Consider the following 14,479-nt stretch of genomic DNA (forward strand, 5'->3'; position numbering starts at 1 on the left):
AAGGGCAACAGCATCTCCACCTCCACCTACCCCTCCCCTCCCCTCCCTTCCCTTCCCCTCCCCTCCCCCCCCCCCAAGTAGTTGACTTCCACAACTATTTTCATCTGACCCCGCAAACGGCAAATTCTATATTACTTCGAGTAGAACAAGGGCTGTTTCTTGTTTCGGTTTGGTTTTTATCATTCAGCTTCTTCAAAAGACTTTAGTCATTCACAGCTGCAATCGTTAACCCCGCAAACAGATCCAGTAACAAAGATCATTCCTCCTGCTAAGGAATCGAGTTTCTTTGTGAGGAACGGAGTCACAAAAATCATTTCATTAGCAAGTTTCAAACACTAAAAATATTTAATAGCATTTTAACGCTCCCACGCTCCAGTAAGCCTTGAACGTAACCGCAATTAAACAAGGAGCACAGCAAAGCCAGAGGTCTAACAAAGCACGAGAGGTGATCGCATTTAAACGCCTTATGGTGCCTTTAGCTAATCCTTCTTCTAGTTCCTGAACAACGGACTTCGTTTAGAAAAAAAGAAGACTCTAAAAATACATACAAAAAAATAAAGGGAACGGCAGCCGAGTCTTGAACGTTCAGAAGCCGACTCAAGCATCCCAGAGCCTTCTACGCTTTGAAAAGCGTCTGTGGGAGAAATTACTTCTCGAAGTTGCGAAACCCACAACTGAAAAGAAAGCGGTAGCAAAACTCCTACGGTAGTCAAGAACAGGCTGACAAGCACCTGTCAGAAATCACACCGGGTAGAGTTTATTCTGCCTCCTCGGGACAGGGGCAGACAACAGACGATGCCTGGAAGCTTTCTTCCAACCTTATTCTTCTCTGGTTCTACATCTGCCAGTCCTCGATGCGGCTGTTTCGCAATAAAAGCACGCCCTTTTATTTGGGAGCAGGGGGAAGATAGCAAGGCCTCAAACACACAGCACATCCTAGATCGTCTTAGGGAGATGGAGACCCACAGGACCGCCGAGCGCTTCTATCTTCGCGTTTCAAATGACTGGGCAAACCACCATCTACACGACACTGTCAACAGACCGAAACATTCTTTTAACTTGCAGAACTATTTCCATCGGCAAGACACACAAGACAGAGGTCATATCCCCATGCTCCATCTTTATTGTGCAAGTGCTGCTCAAAGCTCTTTATTACCCTCCATAGACAGCCGTCCAGGAAAAAAAAAAAAAAAAAATCATACATCAACAGGGGCTAGATTGACGGGCAACATATGAAACCTACTCGGCGGCGACCCGTACGCGTGCAGTGACGCCTGCGGTGCAAAAACCTTAGCCAGGAGGCCGGCCCAACTGACCGCCACCCAGAATACGTAGATGTACACGACAGCCCGAAGGGCCCGAGGGTGGGCATTCACAGCCATCCGGAATCCATTGGTCAGGTCCAGGTTAGCAGCACACTTCTTGCCAACAACCATTACACGCCCAAGAAGCTGGAAAAAGGAAATAACGTTACCTAACATAACGTGCCACGACGCACAGAACGAACGCGAGCGGAGAACCATCCACAGAACACGGTTAGCTAATCCCTCACGATTCAACCGCTGCTCTTTGAATTACCCTCTAGACGGGAACAGACTACAAAACAGTCACAGAAGCTAAATTTGTCTCGGGGGTTAAAGCCCCCGTCATAGCTTCGGGCAACGTAAGCCGCTCTGGCGGAAAATAAAAGCTTCACGGTGCCTTTTCTTTTGCGTGGCCTCACAAAGCCTTGGAACTTGACTTGCATAGCTAACAGCGAAACAAACACCCAGCGCCGCTCAACCAGCTTTCCCTTTCCTCGCCTCTGACCTGCCCAAACCCCAAGCCCTCTTCTGCATAGTCAAAGTACCACCGCCGCTGTCTGGAAACCGTGAAAACGGGCATCAGACCGTACTTCGGAACAACACTGCTTTTTGCACTACAAGCGCGTAGCCGGAGACCAGCATCGCTTTATATCGCCGCTCTTAGTCAAAAAGCTCAACTCCATTACAAGCTAGAGGCAAAAGACTACAGCATCGGAAAACCCAAAATAGCCTACTGTGCGCCCCTCCGCAACATCCAGAGGAAAAGAGGGGACGGGAAAGAGTCTAGGAAGTTACAAACTAGTTACAGGTACAGCCAGCCTAGCGAAAAGAAAGCTCCCACAGTACTCACGGGTCCGCCAGAATCTTCTGCTTCACATAACCGGACAACTGCCTTCTCAGGAAGGACTAGGAAAAAACACTGGAGCCTGAGGCGAACTATCACGGAACGCAAGGCGCTGGAGGAAGAGTAAACAGTTACAACGCAGTCAGCTTCAGAGAAAGGCAACAGCTTAAGCAAATCACTATGCCCCACCGAACTCGTCCTACCGAAGCAGATTATCAGGTACCCCAAACGCGCACGACAAAACAGCGATTCTTCTTAAGCGATCTTTGAATAGGCAACGTTCTCTACCTTCTACACGCAAAACACACAAGCGGCAAACAATTGCTAACTGTCCTTCAGTTATGTCCAAATATTGCCTCGGCCAGAGGTAGGAAGGCATCTTCAAAGAACCCGGAGTAATCCGGCTGAGGCTGTATAAACTCTCCGTCCTCGATAACGCCACGTACTCAGGGGAAAGAACATTCCAAGTTAGCCCGTTACGGCCGGCTCTACGTCAGACACCTCCAGACCGAGGCCAAGGTATCACCTGCGAAACACGAATACCACCGATCTGTAGGAAACCATCGACTCGCAACTAATTGCGAGGGAACTCCCCAAATCACCAGCAGACCGAAACTGCATACGGCACCAGAAGCAGGATCCAGCACGCAAGGTGACGGGGGCAACGAGACAGCCGAGTACTTCAGATTAGCGACTTCCGGCAGTTTTATTTATTTTAGATGCGACTGAAACAGCGCCGATAAGACTCGATTCCACAGATGCTTTGCACTTCTTACTCACCATCGCCTTTCACTGCGCGACAATCGAGAATTACGAGCCTTCCTCACACTTCTCCCCCCTATAACATCGCTCAACTGTGAAACAGGCCTTCGGTACAGCGAGCTAAGCAAATTCAAGACCATTCGCTATAGCCAACTACACTCCAAAAGCAGTTCTAAGTTCCCCCCCCGCCTCAAGTGAGGACCAGCAGCCTGCGGGATTGACTGGCTTCTAGATGTTTAAGAAAGCTAGGAAAAGCTGCAATTCTTCCCTTTCACAAGCCACTTTGGAGAGAGCGTGCGCTCGCGTGCGCGGTGGGGGTGGTGCCATAACCAAAGCCTAGCACGGCCGAGCCGGGGCGTCTCTAGAACGCTGTCACGAGGCGCATCAAGACCTGCGTTTCTGCTACGCAGAAATGACTGATTACGGTCACTACTGCGATGCTCGCTGCCTATACGCAGGCAGTCCGAACCCCCAAGGAGACCGACTGCGCCGGCGACCCAGTACGCGCCGTGGCACCCCGGGGGCAGGCGGGACGCGCACCGAAGAAGCGCGGGGTTTTAGAGGCGCTGCAGTAGAGAGCGCCACGAGCCGGAGAGACCCCGACCGACCGACCGACCGACCGACCGACCGTCCGTCCGTCCGTCCGTCCCTCCCTGCCTCCCTCCCTCCCTCCCGCAGCAAGGCCACCACCCGCCCTGCCGCACTCCCGGGACCCGCGACGGGCCCTCGTTTCAGAGGGCCTGCGAGCGGCCGAGGGAAGGAAGGAAAGAGAAGACTCGCACGACGACGCCGCGGCTACCTCCTCGCCCACGACCGCTCATCCTCACGGAGAACGTTGGCGGGGACCTCCTTGCCCTTGCAGGCGACCTCTCCGAAAGCGGCTGCAGCGGCAGCGCCGCCGCCGGGCCAGGCGGCCTGCGCCCTAACGATCCCGTCGGCCATGACGGCGCCCGCTCGGTACAACGCCCCCTCCCTTCCCGCACTCGGCCCGGCCCTCCGCGGCGCTCATTGGGCCGACAGATCGCCGCCGACCGCTCCCGCGCCTCGATTGGCTGCCTCGCCTGCCCTCTTCCCTTGTCCCCGCCCTCTCGGCGGCTCCGCTCCCGTCGACCCGGTGCTTATCGGCGCTCAGGGAGGTCGCGTGCCCTCGGGGCGCGGAGGGATCCGACCGGGAGGGAGGAAGTGGGCGCCCGAAAACGGGCTGGGCGGCTCCGCGGAGGGAAGCCGGGCCCTGCACGGCTGGGAAACGAGCTCCACAGAACGGTTGCTCCGATCATAGAATCATAGCATGGCTTGGCTTGGCAGGGACCTTACTTAAAGATCACCTAATTCCAACCCCCCCGCCCTGGGCAGGGACACCTTCCACTAGACCACGTTGCTCAAAGCCCCATCCAACCTGGCCTTAAACACTTCCAGGGACGGGGCATCCGCCACTTCTCCTGGCAACCCGTTCCAGTGCCTCACCCCCCTCTCAGGAAAGAATCTCTTCCAACTATCCAGTCTAAGTCTACCCTCTTTGAGTTTAAAACCATTACTCCTTGCCCTATCGCTCCTCTCCCTGACAAAGAGTCCCTCCCCAGCTTTCCTGTAGGGCCCCCCCTTTGGGTACTGGAAGGCCCCTCCAAGGTCTCCCCGGAGCCTTCTCTTCTCTCTCCAGGCTGAACCACCCCAACTCCCTCAGCCTGCCTTCCTGGGAGAGGTGCCCCAGCCCCCTGGTCATCTTCGTGGCCCTCCTCTGGACGCGTTCTAGTACGTCCCCGTCCTTCTTGTGCTGGGGGCCCCAGAGCTGAACACAGTACTTACTCTAGGTGGGGCCTCACAAGAGCACAGCAGCAGAGAGGGAGAATCACCTCCCTCGACTTGCCGGCCGCCCTCCTTTTGATGCGGCCCAGGATACGGGTGGCTTTCCGGGCTGCAAGCGTCCATTGCATTGCCGGCTCCGGTTGACGAGCTTCTCATCAACCAACGCCCCCAGGCCCTTCTCCTCAGAGCTGCTCTCCATCCATTCTCCGCCCAGCCTGGATTCGTGCTTAGGATTGCCCCGGACCAAATGCGGGACCTCGCGCTCGTAGCCCCAACTATTATTTATGACCCTATCAGCTCCACCCCAAACACGCTGGTGGCTTTTGGGCGCTGCTCCCCGCAGGCAGATCCCCGCTTTTGCCAGGGCAGGCCTTACCTTTTCAGAAGTTGCTCCACAACCTTCCCTGAGAGCCCCACTTCAACTGCTGGTGTTTCTAAGGGGGAAAGCTGCACCTCCCGCGCACGGGGTGGCGGGGAGGAATACAAAGCCTGTGCTCAGCCCTGGCACATCACAACTGGGTTTGTGCTCAGCTGGGGAGGAGGCTTCTGGAAAAATAGGCAGTGCCCCCCAAGGCTGCCCAAGCGTGGTCCGCGGTGCCCTGCAGCAGCCCCAGGGAGAGCGGAGCTCAAACTGGCCCGACACGGCGGCAGGGACGTGGCCGTCCCCACACGCGCGGTTCCTGCCTGAGTAGGCCACAGCGCTTCTGCCTCTCTGACAGGCTTGGAGGGTAACGACATCAGAATACGCTCGCTTTAGTTTGAGGTTCCAGGCGCTACTGCCATCGGGATGGCACACGGGGACGGGGCTGGGGCTGGGGCTGGGGGCAGGCAACCACAGGCAGCTTTAACATCTCAGTCCTCCCCGTCGGCCATCTCCCAGCTACCACGCGGGCCACTCAGTGCGACCAGACACCAATTCACCCAAGGCAACAAAAATATTTACAGAGCTACACCTCTCCTCGTAACTGTTTGTTGTTTACGGCTGAAACCACTCCTGGGATAGGATATGCCACCTGGACTGAGCAAAGCCTTTGATATGGTCCCTCACCACATTCTTCTCTCTAAATTGGAGAGGTATGGATTTGAAGGATGGACTGCTGGGCGGATAAAGAATTGGTTGGCTGGTCGCAGCCAAAGGGTTGTGGTCAACGGCTCTATGTCTGGGTGGAGGCCGGTCACAAGCGGTGTCCCTCAGGGGTCGGCCTCGGGACCGGTGCTCTTCAACATCTTTAGCAATGACACAGACGACGGAATCGAGCAAGTTTGCAGATGACACCAAGCTGAGCGGTGCAGTCGATACAACAGAGGGAAGGGATGCCGTCCGGAGGGACCTGGACAGGCCGGAGAAGTGGGCCCATGAGAACCTAATGAGGTTCAACAAGGCCAAGTGCAAGGCGTTGACCTTGGGCTGGGGCAATCCCAGGTATTTCTATAGACTGGGAGAAGAAGAACTTGAGAGCAGCCCTGCGGAGAAGGACTTGGGGGTCCTGATGGACGAGAAGCTGGACACGAGCCAGCAGCGCGCGCTTGCAGCCCGGAAGGCCAACTGTGTCCTGGGCTGCATTAACAAAGGGGTGGCCAGCAGGGAGAGGGAGGTGATTATCCCCCTCTACCCTGCTCTTGGGAGACCCCACCTGGAATACTGCGTGCAGGCCTGGGGCCCCCAGCACAAGAAGGATGTGGAGCTCTTGGAAAGGTCAGTCTCACCTCCGTCCCTGGAAAGGTGTTGGAACAGCTGGAAAGGTGTTGGAACAGCTTGTTCTGGATGCCATCTCCAAGCCATTGGAAGAGAAGGAGGTTATGAGGAGTAGTCAGCATGGATTCACCAAGGGGAAATCGTGCTCGACCGACCTCGTTGCCTTCTATGATGGCATCACCAGCTGCGTTGATGGAGGGAGAGCAGTGGATGTCATCTACCTTGACTTTAGCAAGGCTTCCGATACTGTCTCCCACGACGTCCTGCTAGCAAAGCTGAGAAAGCGTGGGATAGACGAGTGGACGGTAAGGTGGGTTGAGACCTGGCTGACCGGCCGAGCTCAGAGGGTGGTGATCGGCGGCGCAGAGTCCGGCTGCAGCCCTGTGACTAGCGGTGTTCCCCAGGGGTCGGTGCTGGGTCCGGTCTTGTTCAACATCTTCATCGCCGACCTTGACGAGGGAATAGTGTCCAGCCTCAGCAAGTACGCCGATGATACAAAGCTGGGAGGAGTGGCCGACACGCCAGAAGGCTGTGCTGCCATTCAGCGAGACCTGGGCGGGCTGGAGAGCTGGGCAGGAAGAAGCCAAATGAAGTTTAACAAGAGCAAGCGTAGAGTCCTGCACCTGGGAAGGAACAACCGCGTGTATCAGTACAGGCTGGGGGATGACCTGCTGGAGAGGAGCGCTGCGGAGAAGGACCCGGGGGTCCTGGTGGACGACAGGTTGACCATGAGCCAGCGGCGTGCCCTGGTGGCCAAGAAGGCCAATGGGATCCTGGCGTGCGTTAAAAGGAGCGTGGCCAGCAGGTCAAGGGAGGTGATCCTCCCCCTCTACTCTGCCCTGGGCAGGCCTCGCCTGGAGTACCGTGTCCGGTTCTGGGCTCCCCAGTACAAAAAAGACAGGGATCTCTTGGAAAGAGTCCAGCGGAGGGCAACAAAGATGATACGGGGCCTGGAGCATCTCCCCTATGAGCAAAGACTGAGAGACCTGGGCCTGTTCAGCCTTGAGAAGAGAAGACTGAGAGGGGATCTTATCAATGATTACAAATATCTTAAGTGTGGGAGACAGTGGGACTTGGCCACCCTCTTTTCAGTGGTTTGTGGGGATAGGACAAGGGGCAACGGCCAAAAACTGGAGCACAGGAAGTTCCGCACCAACATGCGAAAGAACTTCTTCACGGTGAGGGTGACGGAGCGCTGGAACAGGCTGCCCGGGGAGGTTGTGGAGTCTCCTTCTCCGGAGATATTCAAGGCCCGTCTGGACGCCTACCTGGGCAGCCTGCTCTAGGGAACCTGCTCTGGCAGGGGGGTTGGACCCGACGATCTCTTGAGGTCCCTTCCAACCCCTACGAATGTGTATATACAGGAGTAAAAATACACGTGTTGATAGCGATAGGACAAGGGGGAATGGTTTTAAACTAAGACAGGGGAGATTTAGCTTAGATATTAGGAGAAAGTTTTTCACTCAGAGGGCGGTGAGGCACTGGAACGGGTTGCCCAGAGAGGTTCTGGATGCCCCATCCCTGGAGGCATTCAAGGCCAGGCTGGACGCGGCTCTGGGCAGCCTGCTCTAGTGGTTGGCAACGCTGCCCAGAGCAGGGGGGTTGAAACTAGATGATCTTTAAGGTGCTTTTCAACCCAGGCCATTCTATGGTTCTATGATATGCTCTTTGAAAGCGTACAGGCTAAAGGAAGGGTCAAATTGGTGCCTCGGGGGCAAATTTCTTCGCCTTCTACGGTTGTCTAACAGTGCCTATTAAGCAAAGAGATTACCAATCGTCTTCCTCCTCTACTTTCTCAGGAATTAAACACCTTTTGTGAAAGACTACAAGCGCTGATAGCATTAGCTAGACCGACTGGGGAACAGTTGAACACGTAAATACTTACTCAAGGTCCATTTGCACAGGTTTCTTTGAGCAGTTCCATCTTCTACGTCAACAAAACAGACCAATGAAAGAGACCAAGGACAAATACAGAAACAGAACAGTTGATCAAGTGCCAATTTAAGAAGCTTTCCCTGAAAGGGCAACAGCATCTCCACCTCCACCTACCCCTCCCCTCCCCTCCCTTCCCTTCCCCTCCCCCCCCCCCCCCCCAAGTAGTTGACTTCCACAACTATTTTCATCTGACCCCGCAAACGGCAAATTCTATATTACTTCGAGTAGAACAAGGGCTGTTTCTTGTTTCGGTTTGGTTTTTATCATTCAGCTTCTTCAAAAGACTTTAGTCATTCACAGCTGCAATCGTTAACCCCGCAAACAGATCCAGTAACAAAGATCATTCCTCCTGCTAAGGAATCGAGTTTCTTTGTGAGGAACGGAGTCACAAAAATCATTTCATTAGCAAGTTTCAAACACTAAAAATATTTAATAGCATTTTAACGCTCCCACGCTCCAGTAAGCCTTGAACGTAACCGCAATTAAACAAGGAGCACAGCAAAGCCAGAGGTCTAACAAAGCACGAGAGGTGATCGCATTTAAACGCCTTATGGTGCCTTTAGCTAATCCTTCTTCTAGTTCCTGAACAACGGACTTCGTTTAGAAAAAAAGAAGACTCTAAAAATACATACAAAAAAATAAAGGGAACGGCAGCCGAGTCTTGAACGTTCAGAAGCCGACTCAAGCATCCCAGAGCCTTCTACGCTTTGAAAAGCGTCTGTGGGAGAAATTACTTCTCGAAGTTGCGAAACCCACGACTGAAAAGAAAGCGGTAGCAAAACTCCTACGGTAGTCAAGAACAGGCTGACAAGCACCTGTCAGAAATCACACCGGGTAGAGTTTATTCTGCCTCCTCGGGACAGGGGCAGACAACAGACGATGCCTGGAAGCTTTCTTCCAACCTTATTCTTCTCTGGTTCTACATCTGCCAGTCCTCGATGCGGCTGTTTCGCAATAAAAGCACGCCCTTTTATTTGGGAGCAGGGGGAAGATAGCAAGGCCTCAAACACACAGCACATCCTAGATCGTCTTAGGGAGATGGAGACCCACAGGACCGCCGAGCGCTTCTATCTTCGCGTTTCAAATGACTGGGCAAACCACCATCTACACGACACTGTCAACAGACCGAAACATTCTTTTAACTTGCAGAACTATTTCCATCGGCAAGACACACAAGACAGAGGTCATATCCCCATGCTCCATCTTTATTGTGCAAGTGCTGCTCAAAGCTCTTTATTACCCTCCATAGACAGCCGTCCAGGAAAAAAAAAAAAAAAAAATCATACATCAACAGGGGCTAGATTGACGGGCAACATATGAAACCTACTCGGCGGCGACCCGTACGCGTGCAGTGACGCCTGCGGTGCAAAAACCTTAGCCAGGAGGCCGGCCCAACTGACCGCCACCCAGAATACGTAGATGTACACGACAGCCCGAAGGGCCCGAGGGTGGGCATTCACAGCCATCCGGAATCCATTGGTCAGGTCCAGGTTAGCAGCACACTTCTTGCCAACAACCATTACACGCCCAAGAAGCTGGAAAAAGGAAATAACGTTACCTAACATAACGTGCCACGACGCACAGAACGAACGCGAGAGGAGAACCATCCACAGAACACGGTTAGCTAATCCCTCACGATTCAACCGCTGCTCTTTGAATTACCCTCTAGACAGGAACAGACTACAAAACAGTCACAGAAGCTAAATTTGTCTCGGGGGTTAAAGCCCCCGTCATAGCTTCGGGCAACGTAAGCCGCTCTGGCGGAAAATAAAAGCTTCACGGTGCCTTTTCTTTTGCGTGGCCTCACAAAGCCTTGGAACTTGACTTGCATAGCTAACAGCGAAACAAACACCCAGCGCCGCTCAACCAGCTTTCCCTTTCCTCGCCTCTGACCTGCCCAAACCCCAAGCCCTCTTCTGCATAGTCAAAGTACCACCGCCGCTGTCTGGAAACCGTGAAAACGGGCATCAGACCGTACTTCGGAACAACACTGCTTTTTGCACTACAAGCGCGTAGCCGGAGACCAGCATCGCTTTATATCGCCGCTCTTAGTCAAAAAGCTCAACTCCATTACAAGCTAGAGGCAAAAGACTACAGCATCGGAAAACCCAAAATAGCCTACTGTGCGCCCCTCCGCAACATCCAGAGGAAAAGAGGGGACGGGAAAGAGTCTAGGAAGTTACAAACTAGTTACAGGTACAGCCAGCCTAGCGAAAAGAAAGCTCCCACAGTACTCACGGGTCCGCCAGAATCTTCTGCTTCACATAACCGGACAACTGCCTTCTCAGGAAGGACTAGGAAAAAACACTGGAGCCTGAGGCGAACTATCACGGAACGCAAGGCGCTGGAGGAAGAGTAAACAGTTACAACGCAGTCAGCTTCAGAGAAAGGCAACAGCTTAAGCAAATCACTATGCCCCACCGAACTCGTCCTACCGAAGCAGATTATCAGGTACCCCAAACGCGCACGACAAAACAGCGATTCTTCTTAAGCGATCTTTGAATAGGCAACGTTCTCTACCTTCTACACGCAAAACACACAAGCGGCAAACAATTGCTAACTGTCCTTCAGTTATGTCCAAATATTGCCTCGGCCAGAGGTAGGAAGGCATCTTCAAAGAACCCGGAGTAATCCGGCTGAGGCTGTATAAACTCTCCGTCCTCGATAACGCCACGTACTCAGGGGAAAGAACATTCCAAGTTAGCCCGTTACGGCCGGCTCTACGTCAGACACCTCCAGACCGAGGCCAAGGTATCACCTGCGAAACACGAATACCACCGATCTGTAGGAAACCATCGACTCGCAACTAATTGCGAGGGAACTCCCCAAATCACCAGCAGACAGAAACTGCATACGGCACCAGAAGCAGGATCCAGCACGCAAGGTGACGGGGGCAACGAGACAGCCGAGTACTTCAGATTAGCGACTTCCGGCAGTTTTATTTATTTTAGATGCGACTGAAACAGCGCCGATAAGACTCGATTCCACAGATGCTTTGCACTTCTTACTCACCATCGCCTTTCACTGCGCGACAATCGAGAATTACGAGCCTTCCTCACACTTCTCCCCCCTATAACATCGCTCAACTGTGAAACAGGCCTTCGGTACAGCGAGCTAAGCAAATTCAAGACCATTCGCTATAGCCAACTACACTCCAAAAGCAGTTCTAAGTTCCCCCCCCGCCTCAAGTGAGGACCAGCAGCCTGCGGGATTGACTGGCTTCTAGATGTTTAAGAAAGCTAGGAAAAGCTGCAATTCTTCCCTTTCACAAGCCACTTTGGAGAGAGCGTGCGCTCGCGTGCGCGGTGGGGGTGGTGCCATAACCAAAGCCTAGCACGGCCGAGCCGGGGCGTCTCTAGAACGCTGTCACGAGGCGCATCAAGACCTGCGTTTCTGCTACGCAGAAATGACTGATTACGGTCACTACTGCGATGCTCGCTGCCTATACGCAGGCAGTCCGAACCCCCAAGGAGACCGACTGCGCCGGCGACCCAGTACGCGCCGTGGCACCCCGGGGGCAGGCGGGACGCGCACCGAAGAAGCGCGGGGTTTTAGAGGCGCTGCAGTAGAGAGCGCCACGAGCCGGAGAGACCCCGACCGACCGACCGACCGACCGTCCGTCCGTCCGTCCGTCCCTCCCTCCCGCAGCAAGGCCACCACCCGCCCTGCCGCACTCCCGGGACCCGCGACGGGCCCTCGTTTCAGAGGGCCTGCGAGCGGCCGAGGGAAGGAAGGAAAGAGAAGACTCGCACGACGACGCCGCGGCTACCTCCTCGCCCACGACCGCTCATCCTCACGGAGAACGTTGGCGGGGACCTCCTTGCCCTTGCAGGCGACCTCTCCGAAAGCGGCTGCAGCGGCAGCGCCGCCGCCGGGCCAGGCGGCCTGCGCCCTAACGATCCCGTCGGCCATGACGGCGCCCGCTCGGTACAACGCCCCCTCCCTTCCCGCACTCGGCCCGGCCCTCCGCGGCGCTCATTGGGCCGACAGATCGCCGCCGACCGCTCCCGCGCCTCGATTGGCTGCCTCGCCTGCCCTCTTCCCTTGTCCCCGCCCTCTCGGCGGCTCCGCTCCCGTCGACCCGGTGCTTATCGGCGCTCAGGGAGGTCGCGTGCCCTCGGGGCGCGGAGGGATCCGACCGGGAGGGAGGAAGTGGGCGCCCGAAAACGGGCTGGGCGGCTCCGCGGAGGGAAGCCGGGCCCTGCACGGCTGGGAAACGAGCTCCACAGAACGGTTGCTCCGATCATAGAATCATAGCATGGCTTGGCTTGGCAGGGACCTTACTTAAAGATCACCTAATTCCAACCCCCCCGCCCTGGGCAGGGACACCTTCCACTAGACCACGTTGCTCAAAGCCCCATCCAACCTGGCCTTAAACACTTCCAGGGACGGGGCATCCGCCACTTCTCCTGGCAACCCGTTCCAGTGCCTCACCCCCCTCTCAGGAAAGAATCTCTTCCAACTATCCAGTCTAAGTCTACCCTCTTTGAGTTTAAAACCATTACTCCTTGCCCTATCGCTCCTCTCCCTGACAAAGAGTCCCTCCCCAGCTTTCCTGTAGGGCCCCCCCTTTGGGTACTGGAAGGCCCCTCCAAGGTCTCCCCGGAGCCTTCTCTTCTCTCTCCAGGCTGAACCACCCCAACTCCCTCAGCCTGCCTTCCTGGGAGAGGTGCCCCAGCCCCCTGGTCATCTTCGTGGCCCTCCTCTGGACGCGTTCTAGTACGTCCCCGTCCTTCTTGTGCTGGGGGCCCCAGAGCTGAACACAGTACTTACTCTAGGTGGGGCCTCACAAGAGCACAGCAGCAGAGAGGGAGAATCACCTCCCTCGACTTGCCGGCCGCCCTCCTTTTGATGCGGCCCAGGATACGGGTGGCTTTCCGGGCTGCAAGCGTCCATTGCATTGCCGGCTCCGGTTGACGAGCTTCTCATCAACCAACGCCCCCAGGCCCTTCTCCTCAGAGCTGCTCTCCATCCATTCTCCGCCCAGCCTGGATTCGTGCTTAGGATTGCCCCGGACCAAATGCGGGACCTCGCGCTCGTAGCCCCAACTATTATTTATGACCCTATCAGCTCCACCCCAAACACGCTGGTGGCTTTTGGGCGCTGCTCCCCGCAGGCAGATCCCCGCTTTTGCCAGGGCAGGCCTTACCTTTTCAGAAGTTGCTCCACAACCTTCCCTGAGAGCCCCACTTCAACTGCTGGTGTTTCTAAGGGGGAAAGCTGCACCTCCCGCGCACGGGGTGGCGGGGAGGAATACAAAGCCTGTGCTCAGCCCTGGCACATCACAACTGGGTTTGTGCTCAGCTGGGGAGGAGGCTTCTGGAAAAATAGGCAGTGCCCCCCAAGGCTGCCCAAGCGTGGTCCGCGGTGCCCTGCAGCAGCCCCAGGGAGAGCGGAGCTCAAACTGGCCCGACACGGCGGCAGGGACGTGGCCGTCCCCACACGCGCGGTTCCTGCCTGAGTAGGCCACAGCGCTTCTGCCTCTCTGACAGGCTTGGAGGGTAACGACATCAGAATACGCTCGCTTTAGTTTGAGGTTCCAGGCGCTACTGCCATCGGGATGGCACACGGGGACGGGGCTGGGGCTGGGGCTGGGGGCAGGCAACCACAGGCAGCTTTAACATCTCAGTCCTCCCCGTCGGCCATCTCCCAGCTACCACGCGGGCCACTCAGTGCGACCAGACACCAATTCACCCAAGGCAACAAAAATATTTACAGAGCTACACCTCTCCTCGTAACTGTTTGTTGTTTACGGCTGAAACCACTCCTGGGATAGGATATGCCACCTGGACTGAGCAAAGCCTTTGATACGGTCCCTCACCACATTCTTCTCTCTAAATTGGAGAGGTATGGATTTGAAGGATGGACTGCTGGGCGGATAAAGAATTGGTTGGCTGGTCGCAGCCAAAGGGTTGTGGTCAACGGCTCTATGTCTGGGTGGAGGCCGGTCACAAGCAGTGTCCCTCAGGGGTCGGCCTCGGGACCGGTGCTCTTCAACATCTTTAGCAATGACACAGACGATGGAATCGAGCAAGTTTGCAGATGACACCAAGCTGAGCGGTGCAGTCGATACAACAGAGGGAAGGGATGCCGTCCGGAGGGACCTGGACAGGCCGGAGAAGTGGGCCCATGAGA

The 14,479-nt window shown here is 55.4% G+C and overlaps 2 protein-coding genes across 2 annotated transcripts; both read right to left on the bottom strand.

Annotated features, from left to right (window-relative positions):
- Positions 1-322: 322 nt before the first annotated feature.
- LOC310888908 (adenosine 5'-monophosphoramidase HINT1-like) lies at positions 323-3,892 on the bottom strand. The gene is made up of 3 exons (XM_083852549.1): positions 3,710-3,892; positions 2,155-2,260; positions 323-1,451 (listed from the first exon to the last, which is right to left on the bottom strand). Exons 1-3 carry the CDS (start codon positions 3,850-3,852, stop codon positions 1,197-1,199), a joined length of 504 nt encoding a protein of 167 aa, XP_083708675.1. The 5' UTR covers positions 3,853-3,892; the 3' UTR covers positions 323-1,196.
- A 4,858-nt stretch (positions 3,893-8,750) lies between these two features.
- LOC310888904 (adenosine 5'-monophosphoramidase HINT1-like) lies at positions 8,751-12,301 on the bottom strand. The gene is made up of 3 exons (XM_083852546.1): positions 12,114-12,301; positions 10,583-10,688; positions 8,751-9,879 (listed from the first exon to the last, which is right to left on the bottom strand). Exons 1-3 carry the CDS (start codon positions 12,254-12,256, stop codon positions 9,625-9,627), a joined length of 504 nt encoding a protein of 167 aa, XP_083708672.1. The 5' UTR covers positions 12,257-12,301; the 3' UTR covers positions 8,751-9,624.
- Positions 12,302-14,479: the final 2,178 nt, after the last annotated feature.

The sequence above is a fragment of the Anser anser genome (assembly GCF_964211835.1).
Source record: "Anser anser genome assembly, contig: SUPER_W_unloc_3, whole genome shotgun sequence".
Classification (NCBI taxonomy): Eukaryota; Metazoa; Chordata; class Aves; order Anseriformes; family Anatidae; genus Anser; species Anser anser.